General features: G+C 39.1%; 1 protein-coding gene across 1 annotated transcript in view; it reads left to right on the forward strand.

The window, feature by feature from the left end:
• pudp (pseudouridine 5'-phosphatase) overlaps positions 1–15,982 on the forward strand; it is a 362,626-nt gene that overhangs the window by 308,107 nt on the left and 38,537 nt on the right. Inside the window, exons 2-4 of the mRNA XM_079615744.1 lie at positions 10,914–11,001; positions 11,355–11,573; positions 12,063–12,292. Coding sequence (XP_079471870.1) covers positions 10,947–11,001; positions 11,355–11,573; positions 12,063–12,292 — 504 coding nt within the window. The 5' untranslated portion in view covers positions 10,914–10,946. The remainder of the gene's footprint in view (positions 1–10,913; positions 11,002–11,354; positions 11,574–12,062; positions 12,293–15,982) is intronic.

Consider the following 15,982-nt stretch of genomic DNA (forward strand, 5'->3'; position numbering starts at 1 on the left):
AAAGGTGGCTGCAGGCGCTCTCGACGAAGCTCTTCCATGACAGACTTGGACAACTCGGACATTTGTTCCTGAACATCTCGCTTCAGTTCTTCCCGGAGGACCTGCTTCCAATCGGGTGCCGTGATGGCCAAGGGGGATTCAACGACATTGGTAGCCGAACAGCTGGGGGTTTCCACATGCTCAGCCTGGTCGCGCTCAAGAGCCAGGGCTTCTTGCCTCAGCTCTTCGAAAGTCATGTCTGGTCCTCTCCGAAGCTGCACCCGCAGGCTCTGACGTACGGGACCCTCTCGCAGCCCCAACAGGAATTGATCTCGCAGCAACACCTCTCCTTCCCCCAGGCCATGGTCCTGCCTTCCCGTGAGTCTGGAAAACTGCTCCCGCAGTTGCAAGGCGAATGCCCGAACAGATTGCCGGGGACCCTGGCGAGAATTGAAAAACTTCGTCCTCAGAGCGGCTACCGGAGTGGTATCTCCATACTGCCCCGTAAGGAAATCAAAAATAGCCTGGACCGTCGCACGGTTGGCTTCTGGTGCTGCCTGAACTTCTCGCCTCCCCCTCCAGAGAGTTCAAAACAAACTGGACCTTCTGCAGAGCACTCAGACCCTGAAGCCCCGCCAGGTATTCCACCTGGGTCTTCCACAGGGACAGACTTACTTCGGACCCCGGGCCTCCGTACCTCGAGGCCCATGGGGCACCCATGAAAATCGGCATGACAGGTTGCCGAGCTCCAGGCTCTTCCTCCTCCGCCATCTCAACCTCTGATCGCTCAACTCAAGGTGAATCCTGCCGACTACGCCAAAATCTGTCACAGGTCGAGGTGGGCCAAGCCAGACTGCACCCACCCCTAGACCAGGATCACCCTGAGGAGCGTGTCAAAGGAGGAGGCAGGAGGCAGGAATAAAAAGAATGACAGGCTTTATTAAATATAAAAACAATTTGAAAATCCTAATCTAAAATTCCTCTTCCTTCCTCTTCCCAGGAATCCAAGGCAAGTGGGGGGTCAGGCTCACTTCCTTCTGGCGCTGGTGCCAACTCGCAGTGGTAGGTACTGAACAGGTGGGTATCGCAGGTGAGTAATTGAGTCAAGCTTACTTCCTTCTGGCGCTGGTGCCAACTCACAGTGGTAGATACTGAACAGGTGGGTATCACAGGTGAGTGGGGGGTCAGGCTTACTTCCTTCTGGCACTGGTGCCAACTCCCAGTGGTAGGTACTAAACAGGTGGGTATCGCAGGTAAGTAAATGAGTCAGGCTTACTTCATTCTGGCTCTGGTGCCAACTCGCTGAACAGGTGAGTATCACAGGTGAGTATCGCAGGGGAGTAGGTGGATCAGGGCTCACAGGAGTTGTAAAGGGTGGACACTTCGCACCATACAGGTGGGTTTCAGGGCTACAGCAGACTCAAGTCGCAAGCGGAGCGGGGCTTTGGCTGGCACAGACAGAATCAACACTTCAAATAGAGGTGAATAGCTCTCACATGGGTGGCAGGAGACAGAGTCAATAGCTGAACAGGGCTTTCACTGGGACAGACAGCATTCAAAATTCAAGCAGAGGTAAACAGTTCTCACGTGTGTTGCAGGGGACAAAGTCACAAGCTGAGCGGGCGTTCACTGGAACAGACGGAGTCAACGCTTCAAATAGAGGTGAACAGCTCTCACGTTGGTGGTAGGAGACAGAGTCATAAGCTGAGCAGGACTTTCACTGGGGCAGACAGCACACAAACTTCAAGCAGAGGTAAACAGTTCTCACGTGTGTTGCAGGGGACAAAGTCACAAGCTGAGCGACGTTCGCTGGAACAGACGGAATCAACACTTCAAATAGAGGTGAACAGCTCTCACATTGGTGGTAGGAGACAGAGTCATAAGCTGAGCAGGGCTTTCACTGGAGCAGACAGCACACAAACTTCCAGCAGAGGTAAACAGTTCTCACGTGTGTTGCAGGGGACAAAGTCACAAGCTGAGCGACGTTCACTGGAACAGACGGAATCAACACTTCGAATAGAGGTGAACAGCTCTCACAGGGGTGGCAGGAGACAAAGTCATAAGCTGAGCAGGGCTCTCACTGGGACAGACAGCATAAACTTCAAGCAGAGGTGAACAGTTCTCACGTGTGTTGCAGGGGACAGAGTCACAAGCTGAGCCGGGCTTTCACTGGGACAGACAGCATACAAACTTCAAGCAGAGGTAACCAGTTCTCACGTGTAGTGTGCACACGGGGGCTTTTCCTTCTGACATCCAACAGGTGACTGCAATCGATCTTGCTAGACTCTTATGATGGACGGTAGACCAGCATAACACATGGGGAGTGCACGGCGATAAAAGGTAAATCTTCCACACACACACGACAGTCCAATTCCAAACATGCAACGTGATGGGAAACGTCAATTTCAGCACTACAAATCCACTCTTCAAGTGCAAAGTAAGGCCAACACTCACCCAGAGGTCTCGATCTGAAGAGCCGATGATAGTCAGAGTTGGGACAGATGCGGTGAATAATTTCCTCACCACTACAAGCGGCTTCACTTCGCTGGTTTCAATGGCCGAGGGGGAGGCTAGAGATCGACAAGGAATCAGTCTATTTCACTCAGTGCGATGTATACAACGTGATCCAAGCACTTCAAACCAGTATCCAATTTTAGTGTAGAAAACATGCGTTTATGAGATTCAATTTGTCAATCACTCATCTCACTCTTTCCCAGTCCAGACGACGAATTCCACTCTTCAAAACTGCCCTCGGATCCCACAAGCAACACTCCGCTTCTTTCACGATGGTCCTTCAGCTGCAACACTCCACAAACATTTCCCAACAGGAGAGAACCACACCAGATCGCCGGGGGAAGACAAAGAAACAACCACACAACGCGGAGGGAGAACACACAGCCTTCTCTTTCTCTTGTGTTTTATCCACTCCAAACACTGGCGCCACCTCAATCAGGCACTCAAAGTGAAGTCCCCGCACCTGTTGCCAATCTGCCATTTAGTTGTCATGACGACAGACACACACACAAGCCCGGGGACAGTGTTACACTAAAAGTGTCCCGGCGGGAACACTTCTCTGATGGGATTAGTTCCGGGGATTATTTGTCACCCCGTGACAATAGTATATAGCCACACACACACAACTTTTTTTTTATAAATGGTATATAGTTATAGCAAGGTCAAGGTCAGCTCAGGAGGTGCAATCTATGTAAATTCACCAGGTTGGTAAATTCATCAAACCAACCCAAATAATTTGTGCTTAATCTGTTTGCTGTAGACCACAGTCTTTAATTAATCCCTCTCCAAGAACATCCACACCTTCATACATGATTTGACTCATTCCTGATCGCTCTTCAAACATTACATAGAACCGGTCAAACTGACCTGGCAGTTTTAATGAATGGATTTACTCAACTTTTTCACACCGAGGCAGGATGCATTTTGTGAGTTATACTGAGAAAACTGACTTATCTGAGAACAGTATAATAGGGGCACAGCCTCTGGTGCTCTAGAAACAGCATGGCAGAGTCAAGTTTCTATAGGTAACTTGAGAATGTGATTGTTTCAGCTCTAGGAGTAGCAGTTTATAAATAGCATGTGTGCACTTGGTGTCAAAACAATACTACATCATGTGGAATGCTTCTTACAGCAATTTATTTTATTACAGCCAGGTTATGTATGTATTGATAATTATTAAGCGAAACATCTTAAACAAAGACAAAAACTCTGCTTTGTTATTTTACAGATGTCTACTGAATCCATAGACTATGGATTCTGAAGCCATTTCTTTAACAAAACTATAAAAAGGATGGATGATAGTCAGTTAAAATAGTCACTTGCTAAAATAAAATGGACGTGAGCCATCTAATGCATGTTCACACTGGCAACTGGAAGCACACTGGCAATTTTTTATTGCAAACTAACAGTTACATATAACATAAAATAACTGAGTGGCAGCAGTATGACATCAGCTAGTGGTTTATGTTGTAATACACTGGAGACAGCCCATGTTATTTTCAGCTTTAGATACATCCACTTAGCTGCCATGACTGGTCCATACCATACTCCTGTGAAAGTTTTCAGGTTTCAGGCAATTTCCAATAAATTGCAACAGCAATATATGTATCTGTTTTGCAAAGGTACTTGCTCTGTCTATATCCGTATTATTTTGAGTGGCCATACACTGTAGTGACCCTGGAACAGACAAAAGTTAATTGCTACTCTTGACATCATTTGTTGTCAATGGACTGCGGAGAGGAATATGGACAGATGGTCAAGTGGAGCACAGTCCCTGTAAGTGTTTCAGCATGGCCAACATGGACAAAAAGTACATTTGCTAATTAATTTTAGGCAAAATGCCCAGAGATCGTTATATGATCCATCTATGTGTTATTGTATGTTGTTGGATTATTAGCACATAACTGGAATATTCTTTCTTAAACAAATCTAGGCCAACAACATGAGTCCAAACTGTTTTATATATTTGAACATTACAATCTGCACACATATTGTTTTTATTACTATAACTATCTCGTAACACACCCTGCAATTTTGTACATGCTTATTTTTTGCACATACGACTACTCTACTATATTTTATCTACTTTATGTAATGCCCAGTATGTGTAGCTGACCAGGTTGTATTCTGTATAACTATGTGATAAATAAATGAATCTTGAATCTTGAATATCATATTCCTATTTTTTTTTAAACCAGCAGTGTTCAGCATAAACGTGATTATAGGAACTGAAATAACGTTTTATTCATTTACTTCACCAATCAGGTTTGAGCCCCCAAATCTCCACTTGCTCATCTTATTTAAGGGAAAAAAAAACATTGTTGTCTGTTTTCTATATTAGATGCCATTAATGTTTATTGCTCTGTGACTCACATCTGCTTTAACCTCCATCAGTTTTTCACCCATTTTTATCCAGCTCACATATTTAATCACTGCATTCACGTCCCTTCATTTGTCTCTCCTGTTAACTATTTTTCCTACTGTACCAACACATAACTTTAAATTTGATTAACATGAGCCACTTACTAGGATGTTACTCCCATACAGTGTTTGTTGTAATATTTGTATTTGACTAATGGATGAGGCTATGTCACTTCTGACCTTTACACGCAAATGCCCATTAGCGCAAAATACTGATGTGTCAAGCAGAGAGTGTTATAAAAAGTTTACCTTAAAGGTCAATTATTCATATTTCTCACAAGTGTAGAATATGCATGGTATAACAAACAGAACCCCATACTGTGGCAAAGAACAACAGTATATCTCATTCCAGAGGAGTTTATCTAAAAATAGAACTCAGTATAAATGCACAGTCTAGCTAGCATGTCTCAGACTGACAGCACAGTTTTTCAACATGATGGAGTGCTGTAGATTAAATCTATGCTGTTTGTTTATCCAAAGACTGATGGCCTTGTAATCATTTAGGGCTATGTCAATATCACACATCATGTCAGTGTAATGTGTATGTTTACCATTATTGATAAGCAGCCAATAAAAAGAAGCTTGAAGGACGTATAATAGCCCACACTATATGGGAGTAATCTACTGCATGCAATGTGCAGTTCCAGAGAAAGAAGTGTAAATGACATGCGAGTGCTCATGTTAAAAAAATACAAATGAATCACTCATGTTTTGCAAATATATATGCCATGTTATCATAAAAATGGTCAAATTATCTGATGTAAAAACATTTTATTTATTTTGTATATGGTCAATAAATAATTTTAATCTCGATGTGAGTGATGTGGAATTTTACCTCTTTTATGCGATAGGATCCACCTACCAGGAAAGTCCGATAGTTCACTTGCTTTGGTCCGGACCAAATAATTTTTTTGTTTTTTTTGTTTGGTACGGTTCGCTTTCACACTGCTCTTTTTGCAAGTGAACCAAAATGTGTAAACAAAACCACACGTGTGCTAAGGTCGTCCATTCATTGGACAAGGATTCTCAAGTAGAGAAATATAGCCTATTTTTTAAAAAATGAACTAAGTTCACGTTCATTAGTTAAATTATTTTAACAAAGATGTAGGCTATTATTAATAATAATGTTATTTCAACACAATATCTCGTTATTTCGAAATAATATGTGTGCGTGCATCTGTAAATCCGGTGACGCGTGTATTGATTTTTATTAATAAACAAGTGTTTTCTCTAAAAGTTTCAACTCGGCTGCAAAGATGAAGTTGACGATCGCCATCTCCGTGTGAACGCGCTTATAGAGAGAAATGCACATAAATAGGCTAAGCCTAATAATGGATAAGCTATGCCTACATAATCAAAGAGTAGCCTTTTTCTTTTTTCTTTTTGAATTATTTCGTTTAAAGTCATTTCAAGCTTTGTGTATTTGGTGTATTTGTCATGTCTGTGTGAGGCATACACTGAGTTTCGTTAAGTTAGGATGTGCTCTAGTTCACGTGCGCAAGTGAGCGCGCGGGCGCCTCCCTCCGTTATATTTGTTTCGTCGGCCTATTCATTAAATACAGGCAATTGGTTGATGAAAAATTGATTAAAATTAAGATACAATTTATACAAACCGAAATTCACTTTAAAGAAAGGCTTTCTATAACAACTTCAACTTCAACGGTCAAAATCATGTCTGACCCGCTCCATGTCTCATATTGCGCATCCTATCTCGGTCGTGCTGTTCACTTTTCATAAATCAACATAAATGGAAAAAAACAACAACATTATAATATTTTAACAAATATGAAACGCGCTTTTTTTAATGGCTACAACAGTATAGTAGACCTACATATCCTACTCTCTATTTGTACAAATTTCTGCACATTAATTTAATTCTGAAGTTTGCACACACAAGTTGAAAGGCATTTGTTCAAATCAAGTTCACGGATAATTGTGCGTGCATTTATTAGCCTAATCATTATGATAGGCCTACTAAAATCCTAACAAATAGGCTATACTGCTATGTACAAAAAAATCAGATGAGTTCTCTCGAAAAATCTCTCGTTCACGTTCATTGTATGAAAAGTGATTCGTTCAGTTCAGCGTTCGGCGAAAATATGAACGCGTTCAGTGAACGTCGTTCATTGAACGCGTTCATGCACAACACTGCCAATGATGCACACACGACGCGCAGAAAGACGCGCAACAGTAGTGGCCAGACAGCGCGCCGGAATGGAATTCTCTTTCGCACTTGAACGAACAATATTGGGTCGATATTGATATTGGGCCGATATTGGGTCGGTTCATGTTCACATCGTAAACGAACCGTACCAGAGTTCGTTTGGAACCGTACCGAGACCACCTCTTCAGCTGGGTCTCGGTTCGATTGTTTGGTCCGCACCAGAGTTCGATTGCTGTATTCACACCTGCGCAAAAGGTCCGCACCAAGGTGGGAAACGAACTAGAGTTCGATTCAATCGAACCAAACAAGGCAGGTGTGAATACACTAGACACGTTAGAACTTTCACCCCAAAACAATGGTTTTAAGCCAGTTATTTATATATTTTGCTGTACTGTGTCAGTAGGAAATATCAGTTTACATTTCCAAACATGCATTTTGCCATTAATTGTAGTAATCCAGTGAAATTTGTGTATGCACAAGGAGTCTGACAACAGCCGTGACGCTCTACACATCTATCTGATCTCACTATAATCGAGTCCATCTGGGATTACATGAAAAATGGAAAAATATGAGAGACAGAATAATACCAGAATAACTGCTGAAATGTCTCCAAGACGCTTGAGGAAACCGACCTGCAAAGCTACAGTACAGTGAAAAGTTTTAGGCACTTGTCTAAAAATGCTGTAAAGTGAAGATGCTTTCAAAAATAATGTCATAATTTTATTGATCAAGTAACTTTTATGAACTAAATCAAGCCAATATTTGGTGTGACCACCCTTAGCGTACACTTGCACTAGTTTTCAGGGAGGTATAGGTTTCTTCAAGCATCTTAGAGACGTTGCCACATAGTTCTTCTGGATTTAGTCTGTCTCAGTTTTTTCTATCACAGACAGACTCGATGATGGTGAGATCAGATCTTCGTGTGGAGCGTACCGGCTATTTTCAGAGTTCTTGTGCATACCAAAATCTAACTGGATTATTAAAATTAATGGCAAAAGGAATTGTATATGCAAACTGATTATTCTTATTGACACACTACAGCAAAATATATATGGGGGTTAAAATGTATTCTTGCCTAAGACTTTTGCACAGTACTGTATGTATTAAAAGAAACAAAAATAAAACCCTTAGACTTCCATTTCAATATACAGCCCTCCTGTAGTATAGGGAAAGAGCACAATGCACCCCTTTGGATGTGCATTCTCATTCTGTCCATGAAGAGCACACCTTGTCTGGCTGGGCATTTGATGTGACTGTGTGACACAACAGGCAGCCGGTACAATAGACAGAGTTGAAAGTGGGGCTACTTTCTGCTACACCCAATTAGATCTGGAATCCATAGCCTCATTAGCTGCCCCATGCTGGAGGAAACCCCACTCCCCAAACATGCCTCTGCTCCTAACGAGGCTCTCTCACTTTACATTGCACTTCCAATTACCTTGTGAAATGTGGATGGAGTGCAGGCCTGGCGTGTGTATCTAGGTGTCTGCTTCTGTGTGATGACCCTCAGTGATGCTGTGTGTGGATTTTAGCAAGAGCAAAAACCAGGCTGAAATACAAGGCATTTAAATATGTCTAAAAATGCAGAACCTGAGTTCACCATGTGCATCTTTGTTGGTCCTGGAACAACATTCCAATCATCTAATCAGGTTTTGCACACACATGGAGCATGAGGAGTCATGCCAGCTTGAGTGTGTGCTGCAAAAGGGGAATCGAACACTAAGGCAATTCTTTATTTATTTTTATAATTAAATTAGGGGAAAAGGCATGTTCACTAGTGATTTTCAAAGAATCCAATTTTGCAGAGTTCCTGGGTCAATATATTTTGTTGATCCTGAAACAACATTCATGTCTGGAAATGTTATCCTAACCATATCCCTAAACTTAACCAAAATCAGAGGGAAATTATATAACACTGATGAGAAGCATTTAACCCTGGTTGTAAGCCTAAACCTGACTCAAACTGTAAACTGTCCTTTAAATCTAAGCTTAATTTTCTAAAAAGTATCCTTTTTTGCTTCAATAGAAGCAAGGAGACTGACATTTTGTACAAATTAGATTAGTATTGCACACATTTTATTATTTGATTAATGACAATGACATTTTGGATTTGTTTTCTTTTTAATGTTACATAATCATTAGTTTCTTTTCTTTTCTTTTCTTTTTTAATCTTAAAACATTTATTTTGCATCCAGATTTTCAATATGGTCTCAAATTAGAAATCAAATGTATCATACAGTATAACAGACTTATTGCTAAACAGTCAGCTCCACCTTGGCTCCTTCCTCTTTCCGGGCTTTCAGCTTCGCTTCGTCCCACCACACCTTTGGCTCCGTCGGGCTCCGTCTTCCCTCCGACTCCGCCTTGGTCCTCAGTCCCACCACTTCTGCCTCATCTGTCACCCTGGCTCAACCTTGGATGCTCATCGCTGCAGCTCCGACTTGGTCTACAGATCCATCATCGCATGGTCTTATCGGCTCTTCAGCTCCGCCTGGACCTCTGTCTGTCGTCCCCCTGGTTACACCTCCAATATGGCTTCTCCCTCCTTTAACTCTGCCGTGGGCCTTTGTCCTGGCTGTGTCTGGGTCCCCGCCTGGCTCCTCTGCTTTCCTCTCCTCTCTCCTCACACTGTCATCGCCTCCCTGGTTTATCTTGCCGGCATTTCCTCTAATGTCAGGGTTAAGTCTGTTTAGTTTTTATTGTCTTTGCCTGTGTTCTTTGGTAATTATTTCTGATTTATCCTGCAACTGTTTCTGTTCTGGTTAAATAATTCCCCCTGTGCATTTAGCCATAGTTCTTGTTCCGGTATTGTTTATGGTTTTACATGGTTGTGTTCTCCTGAGTTTCTCTCTGGATTTATTATTAAATACTGTTTATTTCTCTGAATATCCGGGAGTCATGTGCATAATTGCAACCAAATGTTACAGTTGCTCTCTTTATATGACAGGAAAGTTAACAGTTGATGTGCATAAAAAAAAAAAAAAAAAAAAAAAAAAAAAAACCTCTAATTGATAATTATGCCTATAGCCTAGTTGTTATAGCTGGAGATATTAAGCCACAATTATTTAATGATGTTAATTCCCAGCCTTACACTTTGCCTTGCTCCTAGGTTTCATAAAAAAGAAAAAAACTGCTAAAAAAAGAAAAAAGCTACTTCACTGACTTCTTATGTGTGTTTTTTTAAACTTGTTTATTTACTTTTTATTTGAGAAGAACATTTTTATAAAGAATAATATATATAATAATTTTTAATGTCAAGGATTCAAATAAGACGATCCCCTTCTGAGGGAACCCCTTCTTAAAATATGAAGGCAGCCATACATTTTATGTATATCCTAATAGCCTCGTTATTATGAAAATAGTGATAAAATAAATAAAACATAGTTTGCAAATAAATAAATAAATGCATATAAATAATAAATACATAATAATAATATATGCTTTTTTACTTTTTTTTTTTTTTACTTTTAATATAGCCTACAGTATGTTTTTGTTTTTTTTTCTCTAAAGACAAATCTATGCAAGCGCATCAATGTCCGCTTTGAAAAACTACATTTCCCATAAACCTTTGCAACAAGATTGGCGAGTTAAAAAGTTGCCCTGAGTTGTTATTGCTCGCAAGTGGATCTTACAAAGAGAAAGGGACAAGATATACATATATATTTAAAAAAAAATTAAAACACATAAAAGTCATACATTTTACTTTCAAATATAGCGAGCAATATTTTAACTGAAATTCTTCTGAATTTTCAGGTGTTTTAATTTTTGTTGTGTAACTTCGATTGTCCAGCTGTTTTCGTGTCTGTGTCTCTCTCGAGTCAATGAAGTTTCGTGTTCCACACAGTAGAGCAAACGTATCGCTTAAAACATGTCTTTTAAACCAGTAACACACGTGATTTTTGATATGGACGGATTATTATTAGGTGGGTGAGAATCTTGTTAAAAAAAATATATTTTTTTTTAAACAAAATTTTGTTGTCTTTTTGTTTGCATTCAACAAAATCATAAAGACATTAAGTTACGTAACTTATTCATCGAGTAGCCTATGTTTCTGATAGTTTAAACGATTTTATATATGTAATCAAAATGTCCCTTTTAATGCCAGTAGCACATTTATAATATCCTAGCCTACTTACACATTTGACAGGTTAACGTTACCACTCTGAAGCAAGGGATAGCCTAGTCATTCTCATCAGTTTCTTCATTATAATAAGTCAATAATGTATTGCCTTTTCTTACATAATTTTGCATGTTTTTATTTATATATATCTTGCAGATACAGAGAGGTTGTACACAGTGTCATTCCAGGAGGTCTGTGACAGGTTCAATAAGCAGTATACCTGGGAAGTGAAGTCCTCTGTGATGGGGAAAAAGGCTTTGGATGCTGCCAGGATCATAAGAGACAAAATTGAACTCCCCATAACCCCTGAAGAGCTCCTGGAGGAGACTAGACAAATTCAGGAGCGATTATTCCCCACAGCCTCTCTGTTGCCAGGTAATTTTTTATGTAAGATTTGATATGGAAGTTGATTTTGAAACAAAATGTGACATAGAAATGCATCATCTAGTTTAGAGAATATTTTCCTCAAAGTCACTTCAGCTGGTTCAAAGGTCACAATACTTATATTTTTGGGGTGTATTCACACTTGTAGTTCGATTCTCTTGGCTCCTTTTTTGGTCCGGACCAAAAAAAAAAAAAGAAAGTTATACATTTAGTCCTGGTTCACACTGTCATTTTTAATACCGAATTTAAAAATAGAAAACAGCTTTTATGATATATTGTGTGACAGAACTGTTTTGCGTTCATATTTCAGTCGAACTGCACCAGAGTTTGTTGTTTGATGCGATTCAGGGTTAGGATGGCAGCTTTCACACTTATTCAAATGAACCACACCAACAGAGCACGCACAGTTTGTTCTGATCTAACCAATCTTGCCAAGTGTGAACACACCATAAGTGACAATTTTCTCATGTTTTTTTTCAGGTGTAGCAAATATTGTCAATCATCTACACAAGCATGGCATTCCTATTGCTGTTGGCACGAGCTCAGCAGGTCTGACCTTTGAGATGAAGACTAGCCGTCATAAAGAGTTCTTCAGCCTCTTCAGTCACATTGTCCTTGGAGATGATCCTGAAGTAAAAAATGGCAAGCCACACCCTGACATTTTTGTGTCGTGTGCCAAGAGATTCTCCCCCCCTGCCAACCCTGAACAGGTAGGGGTGAAGCTACACTGATTCTATTCTATTCTATTCTATTCTATTCTATTCTATTCTATTCTATTCTATTCTATTCTATTCTATTCTATTCTTGTTTGTTGGCTGTCACCTCTTTTTGACAATGTATAATCAAGTATAAACAGTAGCTGCTATTGAAAAGGTAATTCCTTAGCAATAGTGAATTTGTACATGAAGAGCATACCTAAACAGTTTGCTGGCATTCTGAAGTATGATGATATGCGTAATTAAAGGCACATGCTTCCCAACTATAGAACACATTTTCTGCCAATATTAAAATGAAAAGGCAAACATGAAAAAGAAACTGCAAATACAGTTTTTACAAATATTTTTATTGATGCTGCTCATGCAATAATATTGACACAATTCAAATTAAAATGTAATGTTTAGTTTAGTTTTTATTTTCAAAGTCAACCTGAATGCAAATTGTAGTGGACGAACACCACAAGCCAGACTGTCCAAGCGTCAAACCCATTCCTCCTCCTGAGTCGCGGGCATCTTCAGTTGCCAGAGAAACTGTTCAGTGTAAGTAGGACATGTCACTAACTTAGACTAAGACCACAATCGATAAGGTTCATTCTTTTATTAGCCTATTCTGTGATGTGAACCCCTTGACCCCTTTTCTTTGATGAAACCGTTACATTATTTGAAACAGATATTATACATTACTGTTCAAATGCTTGGGTTCAGTAAGATTTTCTTTTGAAATAAATGAATACCTTTATTAACCAAGGACACACTAAAATGGTTTAAAAGTGACATTAAAGACATGTATGATGTTACAAAAGATTTCTCTTTCAAATGAATGCTGTTCTTTTGAAATGTATATTCATCAAAGAATCCTTTAAGGTGAGACACTACAGGTGAATAGGGTACAATTTTAAAATAATAGATATCACCATGAAACTTCCTCAGTTGATTACTTACACAAGTTCATAAAAAAAATGTATTATACGTTTTTGAAATTTGTATGTTTAATTACGCAAATTCTGCATTATCTCATTAAATATGTGCAATTTTGCATATATTTTCTGTAGATAGATCTGAACATATGATAAAGCCAGTTGCAAAATTCTTTTTTCATTTTGATTACACACCAGATGAAAAAAGATGTTCAGAGGGATTTCAGGATATATGCTTTCATTACGTAGGAAATCAAAATATACTGTCCATGGCCTTAAAAAATAGATTTTTGCCATATTTTTTTTATTAAAATGTCACATAAATCAGACCAGGAATGATTTATTAACAAATCCCTCTGAACATATCTTCAGAATACTGCTAAGTGTATAACTGGAAAGTTTGGTGTACATCGGTGCTACATAGGCTGAGATGTGTCACTGGAGAATGAAAAAAAAAAAAAAAAAAAAATTTGAGAAAAAAGCATTTAAAGATTTGTAATGTAAAAAATCATACTTTTTTTAGTGGAAACAACTATTTACTGACACAATATCTGATCAAATCATTAGCAACAACAATACAAACCACCTAAATCACATCAAAACTTATAGGCTAAACACAGCATTTATGGCCTTTAACTGAGCAGAAAAACAGTCAAAAACACACATCTAAATGTCAGAGCGCATCACGTGATGCATCTGAACTAGGGCTGTGTGATATTGAAGATAAATGCGATATGCGATAACTCATTGAATAATGCGATATTCGATATGCGATACGATAATGCTTAAAGTGTGTAAAATAAACTTAAATTAACTTTAAAATATATTTAAAATGATATAACCTACATGTGTTTCACATTCTTTTTATGACAAGAAAACATCCTTATAACTTGTGAAAGTGAACATCAGTGTTTTACTGTAGCGTAAGAAGTGTTATTTTAACATCAGTGTAAACCACAGGGCTTCAGGTTATCCTACATTAGCTTTATTTAATAAAAGATACTGTATCATAAAATATTGCTTAGTTTTCACTGTATGAATTAAATATATCCTGATACTTATTAAAGCTACAAAACTTTGTCTTTTGTTCATGACCCCATTTATTGCAAGCTGTTGCGATATGCATATCGCGATATATAGATTTGCGATATTTCGATAATTTTCGATAGACAAATAGACAAAGTGTAGTAAAATAAAGACCTAAATGTGTATTTTGGACTGTTTTTCACCACAAGTCTGAAAGAAGACATGTTATTGAAGACAATATCCCAAAATCTCAAAATTGACCAGTGAAAAAAAACGATGTTTTTGCCTGCCGTGTCTCGCCTTAAAGCGTATCAAGCAGAATTAATATAACCGCTTGACCAATCACATTAGGGGGCAAGTAAATATACACATAATATAATATATTTAAAATGAATTAGTAAACTAGGCAAATTTGTCAGCCTTTGTTTGACATTGCCACAAGCGGTGTGTGTGCTGTGTATTTTAAACAAAGGTAAACTTATTTCCTCTGTTTAGATTTTCAGTTGTTTAAAATAAGTGGATGATGCTCCTTCCTTCATCTTTTAATTTGTCCTGCAAGTCAGCAACTAATTCCATATAAGACTTTAAAGGGATAGTTCACCCAAAAATTAAAATTCTGTCAGTAATTACTCACCCTCATGTTGTTCCAACCCCGTAAGACTTTCGTTCATCTTCGGAACACAAATTAAAATCTGAGAGCTGTCTCACTCCTCCATAGGCTTCTTAAGGGATTGAAACTTACCAGCCCAGAAAGTTAGTAAAGACATTGTTAAAATAGTCCAAGTGACTACAGTGGCTCAACCATATGTTTATCAAGTGACGAGAATACTTTTTGTGTGCAAAAAACAAACAAGACTAACGACTTTATTCCACTATTCATTATATTCTCTGTGGGCCTGAGTGTATTTGCGTAGTAGCCTATAACTGCGCAGTGCGTCTGTGTTGCACATCACCACGTAGGCTCACTATTGGCCGACGCTGGTCGTGTGTGTGATGCGTGTGATGTACCACATAGAAGCGCTGCGCTGTTATACTAAGCAAACACACTCAGGCCCAAGATTACAGATTTCTGCTCAGATACAGATAAATTAGCACAGTACATTTATTTGAATGCATTAATGAGAGAGCGATTGCCTGTTTGAATTAGTCATACTTTCTCTCTATTAACTGTGAAGCTGTGGGTTGTAGTTACTTTAAAAGTAGAAAAATATATGCTATAACTGTTGAGTTTCTGCGCTCCTGAATGTTTCTCTGTGCGCGATCTTCACGTGATGTGTGAGCTCCTGTCTGTATGAATGTGAGTTTGCCACAATGTATCATTAGTTCAATATAATGATACACATTCAATGGTCTAAATCGCTTGAATGTTCAAACTGTCAAGTCTTAAAACATACAACTGACAAACTTTTGTGTGGATGCAAGCGAAAGTGATCTGGCTTCAGGGCTCGCGCATGTGTATAGCAGCGCATAAGAATGGCGATTAATTTATCTGTACAATTACATGTGTAAAACATACAATTACCCTTGCAATACAGAGCATCCAGATTATATAAACACAGATAACTGCTCCTTAATCTATCCGTGTGCCTGCAAACTGCACTTGATGTGCGAGCTACTGTGAGATGACTCAGTGTTTGAGTTCTCCTCCATATTGCTTCCATGCCGCTGACTGGACTGGGTGGAGTCACATGAATACACGGTAGTATGTTTTTTAAAGGGCACCTATTATGGAATTTTGAAA

Source organism: Phoxinus phoxinus (assembly GCF_949152265.1).
Source record: "Phoxinus phoxinus genome assembly, chromosome: 6".
Classification (NCBI taxonomy): Eukaryota; Metazoa; Chordata; class Actinopteri; order Cypriniformes; family Leuciscidae; genus Phoxinus; species Phoxinus phoxinus.